At 43.8% G+C, this 18,841-nt stretch overlaps 1 protein-coding gene across 6 annotated transcripts in view; it reads left to right on the forward strand.

The window, feature by feature from the left end:
* Positions 1–17,276, forward strand: part of hivep1 (HIVEP zinc finger 1) — a 54,893-nt gene extending 37,617 nt beyond the window's left edge. For 5 of the 6 annotated variants that reach the window (XM_076754789.1, XM_076754790.1, XM_076754792.1 and 2 more), the window contains 7 exons: positions 3,914–3,967; positions 6,817–12,614; positions 12,730–12,863; positions 12,992–13,167; positions 13,925–14,026; positions 14,740–15,272; positions 15,544–17,276. In XM_076754789.1, coding sequence (XP_076610904.1) covers positions 3,914–3,967; positions 6,817–12,614; positions 12,730–12,863; positions 12,992–13,167; positions 13,925–14,026; positions 14,740–15,272; positions 15,544–16,668 — 7,922 coding nt within the window. In that variant the 3' untranslated portion in view covers positions 16,669–17,276. Of the gene's footprint in view, positions 1–2,775; positions 2,807–3,913; positions 3,968–6,816; positions 12,615–12,729; positions 12,864–12,991; positions 13,168–13,924; positions 14,027–14,739; positions 15,273–15,543 lie in introns of those variants that run through there. The other variant, XM_076754793.1, reaches the window with a different exon arrangement.
* Positions 17,277–18,841: the final 1,565 nt, after the last annotated feature.

Genomic DNA, 18,841 nt, shown 5'->3' on the forward strand with positions numbered 1-18,841 from the left:
GGTCCACTGGCATTGTTCAGGCTTGTTGCTGGTATACTGGTGTAGTGTCGCGCATACTGATGACACCTCAACCCCCACAGATGCTGTTTTTGCAAAACAACTCGTCCCATCCCCTCCACCCCAAATATATATCTTTGATGCGAGCAGGAAATGCTGGAGCCAAGCGGCCGGGGCCATGAAACATGTGAACGCTGTGCATATGGACTCTATGAAAAGCTGCCACTATGCTGTTGATGGCCGCCATTTGGCATGTGGAGGCCCAGCAGGGCAGGCTGTTGAGCAAAATATGAATGTGTTACAAGCTGGCAGTGAGAGGAAGGAGGGTGTGTGGAGCCTGGTGGTTATTTGTCAGCCAACAGGCAGAGGGGGCACTGGGGGGGGGGGGGGGGGGGGATCCAGTGCCAGGCAGTTGTGCTGCTGCTCCATGTTGATTGAAGTTGCCACTTGTCTGTAATGTACTGCTGTTATTTATTAGACAGGCAGGGGTCTCGTTCCTCACGCCGTCTTGGTTTATCAGGTCCATTTTCCAGAGGCGACGCGGCGCTCCAGCTCATTAGCATGTGTTTGTATCTGCGGCCGCGTCTTGACTGATAATTGTCTGTCAGACGTTTTAATAGACTTGAGGTGGGCTTCCCCTCCTGCTGAGCCCCCCCACCCCCCGGCCACAACTGATGGGTTGTAAATTCACATCAGGTGGGCGTCAGGATTCAAAAGCACGCATGTTTCCTGCGCGGTGACGTCACTTTGGCCTTCGGGGTACAAATAATCACATTTCCCACTCATCACTAACAGAGCAGAGGAGTGGGCCGGGGTGGGGGGGTGGGGGGTGGTATTAAAGATCTGTGGTTGTCATGACAGCGATCAGCGAGGAGAGTAACTCCCTCCCCACACCCACTCCGGCCCCTCACAGCCTGATCCTCGCATATCCTTAGTTATCACGCTGCACGGATCAGAGATCAGCAGTTGGCCACCTTGACTCATTTCTCCTCGTCTCTCCAGAGCCCACGTTTGTAGGACTGTTGTCAAGCAGAGCTGTGAGGAGTTATCAGAGGAGTCAGGTGGACAAAGGAGGAGACGATGACAAACAGCGCGTCTTACTTTAACGGCCTGTCACACTGAACCGATGTGGATCAGTCTGCTCTTTGTTTTGAGTAAGATGCAATCTCACAACCGCATGTTTAAGTTACATTAGTCGAGTGTATTGAGTCACATTCTGCTCAATTATTAATGACACTCGACAGTCTTTGTGCTTATGATACAGCCTGCTTCAGCACATCCAGCCCCTTCGGCAGGAGGCTTGATGTGCTTTGCAGATTCTTGGTGATTTCTTGTGTCATTCATTGGTTGGAAGCAGCTTTAACGCTGGCTAAAAGAATCAGTGTGGCTTGTCTGCAGTGTGTCCTTATGAGTTTGAGCGTTCAAGAAATGACCTTCCTCTTTTTTGTTTAAGACCACACTTGTAAGCAGTTTAGTAATAAGTGGGGTCTTTTTGTAGTCGCTGGCCTCAAACTGTTTTCTCTCCCTTTGGTGATGGTGCTCCACAGTCTGCTCTGGTTTTCATCACCGCTAACGCGCAACACTTGTGTACATTCCTGTTATTGTTTTCCTGTGGTTACGGGACAGTTGCACAGATTTCAGATGAAGATGAAGTATGTAGCCATCACCCAGACCACCTTCAGCAGCCCCACTAGCCATAATGAGGGAAATATGAACGACCCTGTAATTATCCCTTGCCTTCTTAATGACTCGGCTCGGTGGATGGAATATTTTTATTTCCTTTTTGAGGCTAACGCTGCCTCGTCCCTTTCCACTCATTTGGGCTGCTGCTTCCTGTTCTCCTCCGCGCTCCGGAGCTTCACTTCATGGGTGTCATTCGGCATGAGGGGGTCTTGTTTGTGGCTTGTTATGTAAGAGGTGCAATCTGATCTATAGTAGCTCTCCTACCATACAGAACCACTAATCAGATTTTTGTTGGGCAGTAATCACTTTGGCCTCAGTTTGCCAGTGTGGTCTAATAGAAGACATGTGTATCAAGCTGTGCAAACAATGAAGCGCACGCTCGCAAAAATCTACCTCCAAATCTTCTAACCGCCAAAATAAGCATTTATTATCTCAAATTGGTTTGCAATAACACAGTCATTTACTTGAGGAAGCTGTGAGGTTGAGCTGTGGCTTCTCTGAGCGAAGCCTCGGGATCCTCTCTGTTTGGAGAAAAAACAAAAAAACAAAAAAAAAAAAACGGTGTCACTGCCAGGAAAACACAGCCTACCTGATTCCTGTTGTCGAGGGCGTTCACATGGTCACATACCTCTCTCCTCTCTGTCTACCTTTCTGTCAAAGACGCACACATAAACAAACACCCTGCCCTCTCATCACGAGCCTCGGTTGCTGTGTTTCTGCTGGCAGGGTGCCTTTGTTTTGCTCCACGGCAGCGCAGGGGTGGGGACGCATTATGTAATCTGTGGCGTGTGCCTGGGATATACAGAGAAACAGAGACATGGAGGAGGGTGTGACTATAGTAACACACACATATGATGACATAATCTACTGACCTCTTCCCTGGCCCTCTCGTGTTCGCCCCTCCTCCCTGTATTCCCGGCATTGCTCTGTGATTTTGGGAACCGCAGAACATCCTCTTTCACCCTCCATTAACGTTTGTGCAATCTAGGACAAGATTGTTACCATTGGTCCTTCAGGACTTGTCTTCCACTCTCATGTCATGTGCAGGGCAGAAAATCCACAGAGGGTTTATTTGTTCCATCTAGTTTCCATGGACATGGAGGCAGAAACATGCTCTGCTCCTCCGGTAATCACCCGTTTGCCTCTGCTGTTAATGTGTTGCACGCACTCTTGCACATGTAGGAGGCCCTTTGCTTTTGTTTTTACTGATTTACACACACAGAAAAAATAAAAAAGATTAGTTATTCGCCTGGATTTTATGCCTTTGCATAAAACCCTGCTGTTTCCTGCTACCAGAAGAAACTGATTATTGTAGTTTACAGTAAACAAAACTGTCGTGTGGGAGCTCAGCAAGTTTCATGCAATAGAAAGTGGAGAAAAAAAACAGGGAGAAAATATGAAAAAGCTGCTGATGGTGCACCACATCCCCTCAACTTCAACTTCATCCCCTCAAGAAAACAAACTGTTAATCTGGACTTTGCACTGTTTATTTTTTATTGATTATTATAAATCCAGTTTATAATTTCACCAGTTTAAACTGTGAATTCATCTTTTATCGAAAAGTAAAACTAATGAGCCTTGAACATGTATGTACACATTCATGCTGCACACACCTCCTCCCACAGAGGGTTTACCTCTTCCCTCTGTTCTGTGTGTATAACCCATTCACGGCACATTGAGCAGCGTGTATAATTAATATTGATTACAGTAACACACAGTGAATACTCTGCCACCTCCCACACATCCATATGTTTCACACAGAAGCAGGTTATTCACCTGCTGGATTGTGGGTGATGATTGAGACGCATTTGTCTTCCCTGAGGGGTGTAAACGACATTTCAATATGCAAATTGATCTGTGGGTTAGTGCTCGCTCTGATAATGAGAATGAACCCACCGTATTGACTTCCTTGCAAACTTAATCTGTATATCATACTCATGCTGTTATTTCTTTAAGTGGGTGTGCTTGCATGGCTGTGTTATTGTGTGTGCACACAGGCTTGCCCCCTTCATGATTACAGTAGTTTCCATAATGGAATAGTGCACTCTCTGTCAGCTATGGAAGAATATCTGTTTTTCATTTGAAAGACCTTCATCCCGCTGCAGCCGAGTGGGAAGCATCCCCGGTATCATTAGTTACATTCAGCGCTGCCTTCGCTGTGCAGCCAGAGTCTGTTTGCATCTGTGCAGCACCGTCCTCTGTGCTGAAAATGGTTTCTGCTGCTGTCTTACAGATAAAATTGAAGAGGCACAGAAAGAGCTTAAAGACCCCAAAGGCTCACAGAAAGGTAAGTGATATTTTAACTCTGAATGTTTGAGTTTGTTTTCTTATTCACCACCTGGTGGTTTAAAGGGGATGAAATGGATGATCTGACTAGATTTTCACTAAAAGCACAAAATAAATGTAATTCACATGAAGGGGAGTTTTTTGTGGTACAAAAATATTTATTGTGTGTGTATCACTTTTTGCTTTAGTTATTTAGCTGAACTCCACTATTGATCGCTATATTTACCTGCAAATGAGGTTAACTGTATTTGGTTCATGGTCGTTACGATAGCAGATCCAGTTGCAGTTGCGAAGCATCTGGATGTTTGCAGCCGTTACCACACTTAATGTTTCTGCTTCAGTAAAACTGTGTGCAGTATAAAAGTTTAATGTGGCTTCTACGTTCCTGAGTGAGTATTTTACAATAGCAGGGTTTTAGGTCAGTGCTGGCACACACTTTGTTTTTGAAAATATTTGACCCTGAATGTGTTTTAGCAGTGGCCATAATTAGAATATTAAATTCTTCCCTCACAATCTGTAATACATTGAAATTTGAAGACCTAGTTGATGATTTAAATATTTATTTTTATCCAGAAAAAGTTTTATGGCTTTTATTTTCTAAATCTGATACATGAACACAGTAATGTTTTCATATAGAGAACAGTGCACTGTGCAGTAACACGACAGTAATGCCATTATTAAACACACATGAAGAACATTTTCTTTTGTTAAGTGGTTTGTTACGTAACCGCATTCAAAGAGAAAAACCAGTTCGATTGAGCCAGAGCAGCTTCAGAGTCTCTGTTTAAGCTGAGTTTACCTCATCACTGCAACATTGCCCTTTTTAAAAAACACCCCGCTTATTTGCAGAACATGCAAGCTTTGATTGAATCATCCACTGTAATTAAGATTGGACAGAGACGCTAAATAGAAAGAGTAAAAATAAGAATATGTCAATCCCCCTCTCACAGTACAGCAGGTACTGATGTCCGTGTCTGCCAGTCAAAGGTTAATCCCCGCCTTTAAAAAGAAGTTAATTCTTTCACTAGCTCTTTCACACTTGACCATTTAGGCTTAATTTCCCATTAAAAATAACATCCTTCATATGGTTAATTGAGTAGTTACAGAATGTAAAATGTGCAATCACTGAGAGGGCAGGAAAATAATATCAAGCTTCACTACTGATTGGCAGAATTTGGTGATTGGATTGAATTTTACTTTGATCCAAAGATGGCCTCAACGACTTTCTCTAACAATGAAAGTTAAAGCTGAAGATAGACAGTGACAAATATTTGTTTATGAAGTATGTTTTGTGGTGGTAAAGCTGTGGTGAAGTCATGGAATCTCGTTGCAGACTTGTCCTGGTCGTGGGGAGGAAGGACTTTTCCATGTCTTTCAGCGGCGGTTTATACAAACGTGTTTCTTTGCAAAGAGTCTTTTCAACTGAGTTATTAAGATTTACTGGGTTTGTTTTGAGAGCATGTTACAGCGGCTGTGCGTGGCTTTAAATGGTCATTGGTGACATGTTTGTGTGGAGAATGGATTAACTTATGTAAAGACAAGGCGTTTCTCAATCTAATTATGCTAGAGGCTTTAAAGGAACCCTGACCTCATCTTGGGAAATACCTACCAAGCCAGGAAACTGTGACATGGCACTGCTAATCTTATGCAACATGTTCTTAAAAAACACTGAATCACGACTGAAGGGCCAAAATGACAAATTACGGGACACCATGATATGGGTGTGCCCTTTTAAAAACAGCGGCACTTTAGCACTGGAATGCAGTTTCTCCTTCGCCGTCTTAGATTTGTTTGTTACATTTTCTGATCAACCAAGCCTACATACATCGACGATCTGAAAAGCAAAGAAGGGAAAAATGATCGTTTACTTACGTAATGAAGCGTGGGACCCTGAGGTATTAGTCACACAGCAAATAAATAAAAGTAAGGGTGACGTGTCTGAATCTTAGAATATATCCCCCTCCAATTTCAATTAAAACAACAAAAGCATTCAGCTTTAGTGAAAGCTTTTCAAAAATTAAACACGGAAGGTGATGCACTGTACTGGATTGAAGTTATATCACTTTACCAGCTGTTGAGTACAAGATTTTGTTTTATATAACAGCCATGAATGTTATATATCAAACATGTGATTGAGTTGCATGCTAATTAAAGTGTTCTGCATGTTCATCAGCATTAAATTACAGGTTTGAAGAATGATCATATGAAGTGTTCAGCCGTGTTAAGCCCTATTTGTCACCAGAGTTTGGTAGCACAGGATTAATATTTAATTAATCAATTTCTCAGTAGTGAGGGGTAAAATTGTATATATATTCAAAATACTGTAGTAAATGAAACAGTATTTGCTTGCTTGTTTGCTTTTTTGGTCTGAGAAAAATGTAATGTCATCTCCTCTGTTTACAGAAAAGTGTCATAATTAGACTTGATAATTGATCAGTCAATATCTGAGATAAAATTATTGTTTTTTAGTCAGTTTTGGGGAGTAAAATTTTAGCCATTGTTTTCTTCGGCATGCTAAACTGTTGATGCAAATTAGGAATGACTAATATGTTTCAAAGAGTTACATAATTGACTAGTCTTTTTCACCAGCTTACTAATTTTTTAAACCAAATGACTAAATGTCTAAAGATTTTGATCCCCAAATCAAAAACAGCATGCTAGAATTGTTAAGTGGTATTAAGTTTCATAAGACAACAAGCCAAATTTCAATAATTAAGCACAAGAAATATAATTTATTTTCTTAAAATGGACTTTAAAGCACACTCTGCCCATAAGGTAGACTTTTGGGAAAAGTTTGCAAAAAGATGGCATCACTGTACCCACAGTTCTTTTCTGTGTCTCTCTCCACAGGGATATCTGAAAGCAGTCGAAGAAATGCAGATAACATAAAAGGCCTGAAGAGGAAAAAAGTTGTTGCAGAGAATCGACAAGAGAAAATTCCAAAATCTCCAGTGAAGAAGCCATTACAGTTGAAAACATCTGAAACAACACTCCACAGAGTACCATCCAAGGAAGCTACACTGTCTTGCTGCTCCTCGTCCAACAGTCCTTCCCACAATCCTTCAACATCACCCAGTGGGAAAAGAGACCCACAATATGCTCAACTGGTTGCAGCATCCCCTCACAAGGGGTCATCTTCCACCAACACTGAAAGGCTGAAACAGGAGGAGACATCTTCTAGGCCACCATCACTTGAGCCCACTGATGGTGAAGAGGGCTCCTTGATTACTGCTGAAGTGTCTCAGCCTAAAGACAGCAAGAGCCACGAACCCAGCTTTGAAGGAGATCCTTACCACAGCAGTGCTCCACTTGATGTTCTACTTAAGGCCATGGAGCCTGACTTTAGTACACTGGCTGAAAGGAAAAACTCCTTGCAGGCCATTGGAAAACCAGCACCCACTCTTAATGCTCAATCTAGTGGTGAATTAACAATGCCAGCTGTCAATGTTGGTCTCCAGGCCCAACATTCCCATATGCAGACTTATTATATTGACAAACAAGGTAACTTTATTGGCATTGCAGCACCACTACAAGGAAATGGGCAGACATCTACACAAGTTACTCCCATGCAGTCCTCTCCACTTGCTACACCGCATTTTATTCCTGTTGCTTCAAATCCAGAAAAGCCAAGTTTGCACATGAGCTTTAACACTGGACCATCGACTATAACTCATGCACCTATTCCATCAGGCACCAATACTTTGCCACAAAGCCAACCACCAGTTGTGCACACATGCCAGTCCCTCTCAGCAAGTGTTCCCAGCACCATTCAGGTCCCAGTTACACCTGGCAGCAATCAAGTTCAGATGACCACCGTAATGAACTTTGGCGCTGAACAGGTTTACAAGGACCAAAAGCCTAAGAAGCCAGGAAAATATGTTTGTGAATACTGCAGCCGGGCATGTGCAAAACCCAGTGTACTGCTCAAACACATCAGGTCTCACACAGGAGAAAGACCATACCCTTGTGTTACTTGTGGCTTCTCATTCAAAACCAAGAGTAACTTGTACAAGCACAAGAAATCACATGCCCATGCCATAAAACTGGGTCTCATTGCACGCTCTGAATCTGGAGGTGGATCGTTATCTCAAGAATCTGACAAAGCCCTCGGTACACACTCAGAGGCGGAAGAGAGTGGGGACAGTGATGAGGAAGGTAGCACTGCAGACTTGGACCCTGACTCATCACAGAGCAGTGTGGCAGCTTTGTCTGAAAATAGTTTACACAGTGCAGGTACAACCCAAGCAAGCCATGGGGAAGCTGACTCATCAGCTGTGTTTGAGTCAATTAAACCAGCCTCTGGTCAGAGGGCTCATGAGCCCAGAGTGACAGCTGCACTTCCAAAAGTTGTCGTATACCCAGTTAATGTCTCCCCTCTGAGGGCAGATAGCCCAAGAGTTACAGGTACAGCACCTGAGCAAGCTGCTGCACAACGGCAACGAGAGTTCCAGACTGCCAATCTGAGATCAAGCATCACAGTCCTGTCTTCTCTTAAAGAGGTGGATGGTACAAATCCCTCACTAGATACTGTGAGTGAAGATGAAGACCAACAGTGCAAGTCTCCACTGTTAGGTGGACATGCTCAGCTTCAGAGGCAACAAGCAACAGACTTTTCTCAACAGCAACAGGTTAAGTGTCTACTCAGTCCCCGCAGTTTGGGAAGTACAGATTCTGGCTACTTCTCACGTTCTGAAAGTGCTGACCAGGCCATGAGTCCTCCCAGTCCATTTGTTAAGATAACTCCACCAGTGGACATTGACATTGCCAAGAATATTCTTCCCAATGTCCCTCCTGTGGTTGCCACAGTAATGCATGTAGCAGCTGAGCAAAGGTCACGGGCCACAGAAGGACAGATGCGTCCACCATTAGAAGCCAAAGCACTGTCTCTCGAAGAAAGAATTTCAAAGTTGATATCTGATAATGAGGCAGTAGTTGATAACAAGCAGCTGGACAGTGTAAAGCCAAGGAGGACATCTCTCTCAAGAAGAGGTAGCATAGATTCCCCTAAATCATACATATTTAAAGACTCTTTCCAGTTTGATCTTAAACCAATGGGAAGAAGGTCAAGTTCTAGCTCGGATATCCCCAAGTCCCCATTCACTCCCACAGATAAATCAAAGCCAGTATTTCTTCTCTCTGTACCTTCTCAGTACCCGCCAATGGATTGTTTGCCAATAACGAGGAGTAACTCAATGCCTACTACACCAGGACACTCTGCTCTTCCCCTTAATGTTGCGCCCCTTCCCCATCCTTTGCGAATCTGTCAGTCATTTGATGACAAAATTAGTTCACTGAATGATGATGTATTTTCATCAGCTCCATCAACCCCAAATCCAGCAATACACTCTCGTACGTTAGTCAGACAAGCCGCAGTGGAGGACTTTTCCACAAGTGAGGGGCATGGTCTCCCATCTGTTCGTTCTATGGATGAGGGCTATCATGGTCCAAGTAGTTCCACAGAGCTGATGCAAAGAAGCAGATCTTTTGAGCACCATCAGGACAGAAACAGAAAGCCTCAACAGAATAAAGGCACAATGTATGAGTGTGAAACTTGTCGGAACCGGTACAGAAAATTAGAGAATTTTGAAACTCATAAGAAATTCTATTGTTCTGAGCTTCATGGTCCAAAAAATAAGCCAATCACTGTTAAAGAAACTGATCAAGATGTTTTTCACGTTAACATACTGCAGCCCTTAGTCCCTAGATCAACTAGTGGCTCTGGAATACTTGATCAACAGACATCAATTAGGAAGAGAAGGAAAATGAAAAGTGTTGGAGATGAGGATGATCAGTCTCCTACTGACACTATTCCACCTTGTTCAGTTAGTTTCGAGCTACCAACAGCTCCGGGAAGTCGAACTTTTTCTCAGCATAATGTAATAGTAGATATACAGCCCAAAAACAACCAGTCAAAGCTACCTCAGATTCAGCTCGTAGCAAGAGGTATTAATACTTCAGATTCCAGACTGTCACCAATACGAGAGACCCAGATCAGCACTTCTACTAAAGGAGAATTGCAAAGACAAGGCAGTGGTACTTCAGTCATTAGACACACCAACTCTCTCAGCAGACCCAATTCATTTGAGACTGAATCTATTGATAGGGCCTCTCCTGTTGATAGTATGGAGAAGGACTCCCAGAACAAGCTCAAAACAGATGCAATAGCAAATGTCTCTGTTGACAGCTACCATGAAAAAATAACCAAACCTAAGAGTGCTGACCATGGAAAACATAGGAAGGAACAATGCACTGATGGCACGGTAGCAGCAGTTGGTGAAAACTCTACGCCTGTCCATCAGTCTCGTCTGGTTCGCCAAAATAACATCCAAGTTCCTGAGATTCTGGTCACAGAAGAGCCTGACAGAGAGCATGAAACACAGACTACTGAGCCACCAGATAAGCCTGCAGATCAGTTCAGCTGGCCCCAGAGAAGTGAGAGTTTGTCAAAGTTACCAGCAGAGAAACTTCCACCAAAAAAGAAGCGAATTCGTCTTGCTCAAATGGACCACTCCTCAGGTGAATCCAGTTTTGAGTCCAGCCTCTCACGAAGCCTCAGCAGGGACAGTAGTCTTTCTCGTTGTTCCAGCATCTCAGCCTCTTTTGACAGAGATGAACCATCTAGGTCAGAGAGTCCTTCTAGAGGGGAGTGTGTCACCAAAATTGCAGAGTCTCAAGGCTTGCCAACCACCCTCAACACCCTTGGTGTGCCTGGAATGATGAGACGTGCTGCATCTGAACAGATCACTTGTACTCAACCCTCTGTTGAGATTTCATGTGACTACCGTAGCAAGTCCTTTGACTGTGGCAATGTATCTCCCAGCAGATCTCTGTCACCTATGGGGCAGTCAAAAAGTGGACAAATCTCCCAAGTTTCCCAGGTGCCACTTATTGAAAGGAGGAGGGGGCCTTTAGTTCGCCAAATGTCTTTGAAAATAGGCCCAGAGAGTCAGCAGCCTGTTCGGAAAGTCATACCTCTTGACAAACCTCCCATTACAAATGTTAGCTCTTTAACTCAGAATAGATCCCAGCAGATTCACATTGCCAATAGGCGCACCATGGCTCAGCCTTTTGTCCTGCATACTGGAGAATCACCCTTGCAAAAGAATGAACAAATGGTGCAGAGCATTAATTTGGGTAGCCCGACTCTGCAGCCACAAGTTCATGGCCTTCCGCACCCTTGGCATCAAACATCAAGGGTTCAAATTTGCCAAAAGATACAACAGCCGCTGAGCCAGATCTTAGTGTGTCGCGAGAATGTCCAAAACAAACCAGCCGACTCTGAAGAAAAGAAATGTTTTGTGCCCAAATACCAACTGCAGTGTCCCGCTCTGAGAGCAAGCCAAACATTTTCATTCTCCAGCACACCGGGAACTCAGATAGCCTTGCCAGTTTTAACAATACCTATTGCCAGTCCAATGTTGAGCATTTCAAAATCGTCAGATGTACTCCAAAATGTATATGTTGCTCAACCCCATCAACAGGCCCCTGAGATTAAGACACAGACTGTTGTTCTGTCAGGTGAACAGCAAAGGGACCCATTTGACCAGACCCAAGCTGGTGCTGTACCATTGCCACAGATCCTCATAACTCATGAGCAGATGCAACCTGCTCCCTCTGTGTCCAATAAAAATAGCCTCTCATCCACTCACAGTGTCGATAGTGATACTCATGCTGTACTAAGTGCAAAGAAGGACAGGACTCAAACTCAAGCGGTTAGCACGCATAACCATACTGGAGAACAGGCACCTTCTCTTGGGTCTTTACATTGTACACAGAAACTGGCATCAGTAACTCTATGCCCACAGCAGGAACCCACTGCTTCAAGTAAACGAATGCTGTCACCTGCCAACAGCTTGGACATCTACATGGAAAAGCATCAAAAGCGAGCTAAGGATGAGCATGGTGTGGCCTGTCTAACTGATGGCAGGTCAGTGAATTATCTTAATTCCAAGATGTCAGAGGTTACCCGGCAGCGGAAGCTAACACTTGTCAGACAGGTTTGCACAACTGAACCGGTGGACAGTCCCATTGAAACTGAAGCCCCACCTCTGCCACAGGTTAAAACAGATGGGGAGAAGGACTCACAGGCTACTGATGATGTTAAGCCTATGTCACCTGACAGCACTGGGCTAGAAAAAGACACAAGTATTGTTATTCCTGAGGAGGTAGCCCCTGCCCTGCATACTACACCTGGTAGCCAAGGCAATTCCATACCAGCTAATAATACTCTGAAGCCCCAAGAGAAAGCTGAGGAACAGAGATGGACTCCTGCCAAATCTCCTATCAGGCCCTCCAGTTTCCATGGTGGTCAGATGAAATTGACCACATCTGTATCCATGGTTAACACAAAAGATAGTCACCGCCTGTCTTTCCCCAGCCTGAAGACTGCCACCACTTTCACATGGTGTTTCTTGATGAAGCGGAAACCCCTTCATGTTCCACAGACTGACCTAAAGACTTCGGCATATGCTGTCTGGACAGTCAACCCCAACAATCATAACCCACTTGGGTTGCCCACCAAGGTTGTCATGTCTCTGTTTGACTCCAAGCAGAGCTCCAAGAAGATACACTACACATCGGCCATAAGAACTAGTGGAAAATCTGATATCTTGTCTTACTCAGGCAAGCTGAAAGATGTCATGCCAAGGGTAAGAACTAATTTTCTCTAGAAAGAAAGTTTGCTTTCTCAAAAATGTTTCTTATATTGCTGCCTTTTTTAAAAATCAGATAATTAAATACATCAATCACTTTTTTTTACTGCAGGTGCCAATAACTAAAAAGTCTACATCTGTTGAAACCAGAAGTAAAGTGCAACCAGAAAGTCAGACCAGCAATGAGTCAGACAAGGACATGTCATCTAAAACAGAACCAAGACGGGTCAAAATATTTGATGGCGGGTATGATTCAAAACTATTCATGAGGCGATTAATTCATTTTATATTATTTTACATTGAGAAATCTTACTTGTTTGGTTTTCTGCCTTCCTATATCTATGTGTCCCTCATGGTTCTATTGCAACCCCCAGGTACAAATCTAACGAGGAGTATGTTTACGTACGTGGACGTGGTCGCGGTAAATACATCTGTGAGGAATGTGGGATCCGCTGCAAGAAGCCCAGCATGCTGCGCAAACACATCCGTACCCACTCCGATGTGCGGCCATACCACTGTGTCCACTGCAACTTCTCCTTTAAGACCAAAGGTTAGAACTCAGTTGTTGATCAGTGTTCAAAGCCACAAATCTAAACCACTCTAACCACTACTCCTTTATTTGGTTAAAAATACTGCACTACTGTCTATCATGATATGATTGAGATGATCAGTGCAATATTTCTCATCCAACAAGAAATGCAGTGAGATGTGTGGATCTAAGTGCTTTCACAATAATCAGTTAGACAAAATCAAATAAATATATGAAACACTAATTTGGAATGTATTCTTATGTAAGATAAATACAGTAAATGTACTGATCCAGACATTAACCATCTATGAGAAAACAATTGCTTTAACATACTGGAGATATACACACACATACTGAACACCATGATGAATATAGTGGTGTTGTAATAATAAAATTATATACTGATTCAACATCTGAACATACAATTTGTTTCACCACAATTTGAGACATTTGAGACAGTGTGTTTTTAATATATAGCCTTGAACTGCTACAGTTCAGCTCTTAATTGTAGGAGCTATTAAATTAAAGATGTTGCTTCACCATCTCTTAAACCAAGACAGTATGATTCACCATTCTTTATCGAACTTGCCTACCCACGCCACACTGCAGAACAGTACTTGGTGTCAGAGCAACCCACATTCATTTAAAAATGTCTTTATCAGTTACTCACCCTTTACATACAGCTTGCCGAAAGACCGCATTCTCTTACATAAACTCCTTCTGTGCTATTGTTCGAGCTCTACCCACCCGTAAGACCTTACTGCCTCTCTACTTGCAGGGAATCTGACCAAGCACATGAAATCCAAGGCCCACAGTAAGAAATGCATGGAGATGGGAGTTCCTGAGGGTCTCATTGAGGATCAGGATGCAGAGGACTCAGGTACAGTGCTTAAGACATAGCCAAGAGGGAAACACAACTTACCGGAAAAAAAATAGTTCTCTGTAAATTCAGGGGTTTATTTACAGTATATTGTTACAAATGTAACAGTGACTTAATGCACCTACTACATCTGGGGACTTGTTTACCCCATTTGCTTTTGTTGCAAACAACAGGATTGCCCTTCTTTAAATAGTTCTCCTGTTAATGGCATGAGATGTAAAACATGGATTGTCCCTGCTTGTGCTCTGTTGCTATGCCGATCAATAGCTTTGCCATGGTCTAATTAGAAATTCTAAATGCAGCAGCTTCTTCCTCTGTTAACTCAAAGCGCATGTGGGCGGCATGCACAGCGTTTAGAAAGAGGAAATTGCTGCGTCTAATTTTAGAAAAAAAAGAGAGAGAGAAGCTGCCTGAAAGCATTCTATGGTCCCAGTCTCTAAGAGCATATTTGTTTTTCCTCCTCTGCCTGTGATGGAGCTCAGGGGCGTATGGTGGTCTAGGGTGTGAAACTATGCAGCAGCAGCACAAAACATCACTGAATTGTATTCTTAGCTGTGGATTTTCTCACTGTCTGACAATAGAAGATATTTAATGAATGAAAGTGGTTCAATACTACCAAAGGGCCCATCTATTTTCATACCAGCTCTGATGACTCATATGTTCGGTGGAATAGCAAGAATAGACTTCAATCTTACATATTCTCTTTTCTACAGGAGACCGCAGTCACGTGAGCAGTGCTGACCGTCAAGATTCAGATGGCGATGACTCTGATGGCCCTGATGATGAGGAGAATGATGACAATGAGGAGGAAGAGGAAGACAGCCAGGCAGAGTCTGGCCTTTCTACTAACCCCTCTGTCTCTGCCAGCCCACAGCATATCCCTTCCAAAGAGGCTGAAGTCCCCCCTAGCGCCCTCCTAGCCCAGATGTCAATCAGCTCAGTCTCCTTACCTCTCTCCCAGCCTCCAGCTCCTGAATCCCACACATCAGACTCAGAATCGGTCCCCATGATGAGCCCCGTGTCCCTGAGCAAGCAGATATCCATCTCTGGGTCCTGCTGCAACATAATGCCTCTCCCTTATTCTCCTCCACCTGTTGCTGCCACATCAGACTCCTACACCTCAGACACAGAGTCAGTGCACATGATGAGCCCAGTGTCACCATGCAGGCAGATGTCCATCGACTACCCTGACTTTGATGTGCCCCCTAGTCCCCCAGTGCCAGGCAAGGGCTCCAAGCTAGGCCAGGTGAGACCCATGTATTCTCATTGTGTCTCTCTCCACCCCTCCCTGCCTGCCTCACTTTTTTCCTATCCATACCCCTACATTGAATCCTGCATGCGAGGCACTTCCACAAAGCTCCTGTGAATGCTTTGAAAAAGGTGAATAATGTTATTAATTCTGATTAGGCTTGGTGGATCGATCCAAATACCATTCCATCTTAACGTCTTGAAATTTGCTAGGATTGTGCCAAAACTGAGTCAAGAAATAATATTCATTTTTTTCTCTCTTTTCACAGGACACCTCCTCTGCCCCTCCCGCTTTGGCAACCAGTGAATCGGGCATACCAGTGGACCGGAGCACTCAGACTTCTTCCTATGCTTCTCAAGGTCCCATGCACTTTCCCCCACAGGGTATATCCCAAACACTAGGCACAGACACCCAGACCCACCTGTTCAGTCACTTGCCCCTGCACTCCCAGCAGCCTTCTCGCTCCTCTTACAGCATGGTCCCAGTTGGGGGGATCCAGCTGGTGCCCGCTGGCCTGGCAGCTTACTCCACCTTCGTACCAATTCAGGCTGGCCCTGTCCAGCTCACCATCCCAGCAGTGAGCGTCATTCACAGAAACACAAGCCCGTTACCAGCTCCCAACACTCCACCCCAACCAGAGGGCTTACAAACCCAGCCACTTGTGGTTCAGGAACCAATCAGCAGTGTTGTGCCCTGCTTCCCCCTAGGGCAGGTCACGGGCCTGCAGGCTCAAACAATACAGCCAGTAGGTCTGGAGACACTTAACCTCATGGGGCTGACCAACACAGGCCTTGCATCCACCCAGCTGCTGAACCAGCAAGGGCTCACCCTCAACGCCACTCTTGGGCTGCAGGTTTTAGCTGCCAACCCCACCTCCCAAAGCAGCACCGGCCCCCAGACACATGTCCCAGGTCTGCAGATAGTTAACATCGCCCTGCCTGCCATCATTCCTTCTCTGAGCCCTCTCTCCACCCTTAGTCCTCTCCCTGGATCCTCAGAGAGGCAGGGCAGCCCGGAAGCTCCAGGGGCACAGCCATCTCAAGGTGAACATGGGCTTGGTTCCTCACGGAGCTGCATGTCTGCTTCACCGCCCGCCCCTTTAAAGGTCAGCAGCTGTCCAGAAGTGACCTCAGGCAGCAGGGCTAGCCCTGGAGGCAGCAGCAGAGCAGAGCTCACGCAGACTGTTGTCAGGGAAGAAAGGGATAAATCCCCGCAGCTGCATCGATCACCAGCTCCTGAGAGCCAAGCAGACAGTGCTAAGGAGTCATCAGCTGAGGGAGCCAGTGATCCTGCACCTCCAAGACCACCGCCAGTGACCAGCTGGCAGAAGGCAGTTGATGACTATAATGAGGTATCAAGTGATGATGAAGACAGACTGGTCATCGCCACCTGAAAACCCCAAGTGGAAAGCTCTTGTTCTTCTCTTTTTGTAATTCTTGTCACTTTGTAAGACTGAAAACACTTTTCAGGGGTTTGTTTCTTCACAAATCACCTTTCAAAGCACAGATGCTGACATTCATATTGTATGTGCAATCATCTGAAAATTATAATGATGACCAATCATTTTATTTTTACTTTTTTGTCAACTCCAGATATTTTTTTTTGTACATGTTGTATAGACAATTGTGCCTTTTATGGAGTTTCTTGTTTAGGAACCTGTACATAATTCCTTATAAATTCAGTAGTTGCTTGTGTTTATTTCAAAAAAAAAAAAAAAAAAGAAGTAAAGAGAGGCATAACAATGGAGGATATCAGTTTTATTTTGGAGGAGTTGTCATTCGTAAATTTATGGAATTATAAATGTTGTACTGGTATATGTACATTTCTATGGATTATGGGGCAATGTTTCTGTGTACAGATGTTGTGTTCAACTATTTATTATAATCCATCTAGTGCCCATTATGATTCATAAGTCCATAGGTATGTGCATTATGGTAGCTTTACATTGCTGTATCAATATTCTTAACTGTATGAGTAAACATTTGTTTACAAACATTAAAATGGCGTCACTGTATTTTGTCAGTTAAACATTAGGAACATATTTCAAGGTGGGCTCTGAACTGCACATTGATTAGTATTCATTCACAATCGTAGGTAATATGATTCATTTTAATAATCAAATTGGTGTGAAATCGATTCTGTACGTTTCGATATGTCATTATGAACGTATATTTATCATCTATTTTGCTGTTGATTATATGTCACATCTGATATTATAGGTGACACATTTTCCATATCAAAATATCATATTCAACAATTGATCAACAGAAAATAAATCTGCATACATAGCAACAAAATGCATTCACCAAATCATAAGTTTGGATAGTTAATGACTAACATTTGTGCACAATTTTTTGAATAGACCACAAGTTACTCCCTAGCTAATAGTTAATATTTGACCATCTACAGCAAATGGACAAGGTCTGGACCATCGACACTCCCTGATGTTCTTGCAGAGCCCAAACAAGCTTTGGACACGACGGTGACTTCCAATGCTTAAAATAAATAGCCAGTTATGTTGTGATTGTCCCAACTGGTAAGTCTTTGGCTCCTTTACTACCATTATGATAAGGTGGGTCTGCTTTCTACCCTTTTTACAACACTCACCAGAGGGAGGAATTGCAGTATCACTGATCTGTTTTATATGCAGAAAGAATAATGTAAGAGTTCCATGCTGTATACAGGAAAACAATGCAACCTCCTTCAACATCCACTTACAACAAAGGGTGACACAGTGTCCTGCAGAGATCATTTAGACTTAATCCTCAGGAGACAATCTTCATCACAATGATACCACTTAATTAGCTGGCAATCAAATGAGTGGCAGTTGATTAATAAATTATATTTGCTTTATTTTGCACCTACTGTATAATACGAGTCATGGTGGAGAGCTCTTAGAGGACCAGGCCCAAACATAGCAATCTGGCCTCAATGAGGGAAACTTCTCTCTCATGTCAAGAGGCTTTACAGTGATAACCTCCTTGTTCCACCCCATTCACAAAGTGACTCATCCATCTCAAGTACAGACCCCATCACTGTATCCCCTCCTCCTACAGGGCTGACTGAAACCTGCAGGGGAAGCCATAGTAAAGCAAGCAGAGACCCCTGGAGGTCATTATCTGCTAGTGCTGAGAAAACAAGAAGCAGGCTGATGAAGTGATGAACTACATTGTCGATTCAAGGATGGTGAGAACAAATCTCTGTTAACATCCCAGCAGCCGCATGGTTCAATTAGCTAAACTTAAGTGTCCACATTTTAACAGAAACATTATAAACCTGCCTCTAATGCTGCTCCACTGTTTCTGTCCTGACCTCCTGCCATTAGCACAAGCTGTTCCTGGCCAGTGGAAACTCTTAACACCAGCCTCTGATTAGGGGCCTTAGAGCTACAGCATGTCAGGATACTTTACCTAAGACTTTTCCACTTTGAGCATGCATGCACACGCGTGTGCACACCAACACACGCACATAAGCAAGGTCCATTTTCCATCGCTGCCCACAGCAAAGTGTCTCTGAATATGTGATTTAGGGAAATGAAGTACTCCTCAGTTTCCACAGTTTATAAC

The sequence above is a fragment of the Chaetodon auriga genome, chromosome 17 (genome assembly GCF_051107435.1).
Source record: "Chaetodon auriga isolate fChaAug3 chromosome 17, fChaAug3.hap1, whole genome shotgun sequence".
In the NCBI taxonomy this organism is placed as follows: Eukaryota; Metazoa; Chordata; class Actinopteri; order Chaetodontiformes; family Chaetodontidae; genus Chaetodon; species Chaetodon auriga.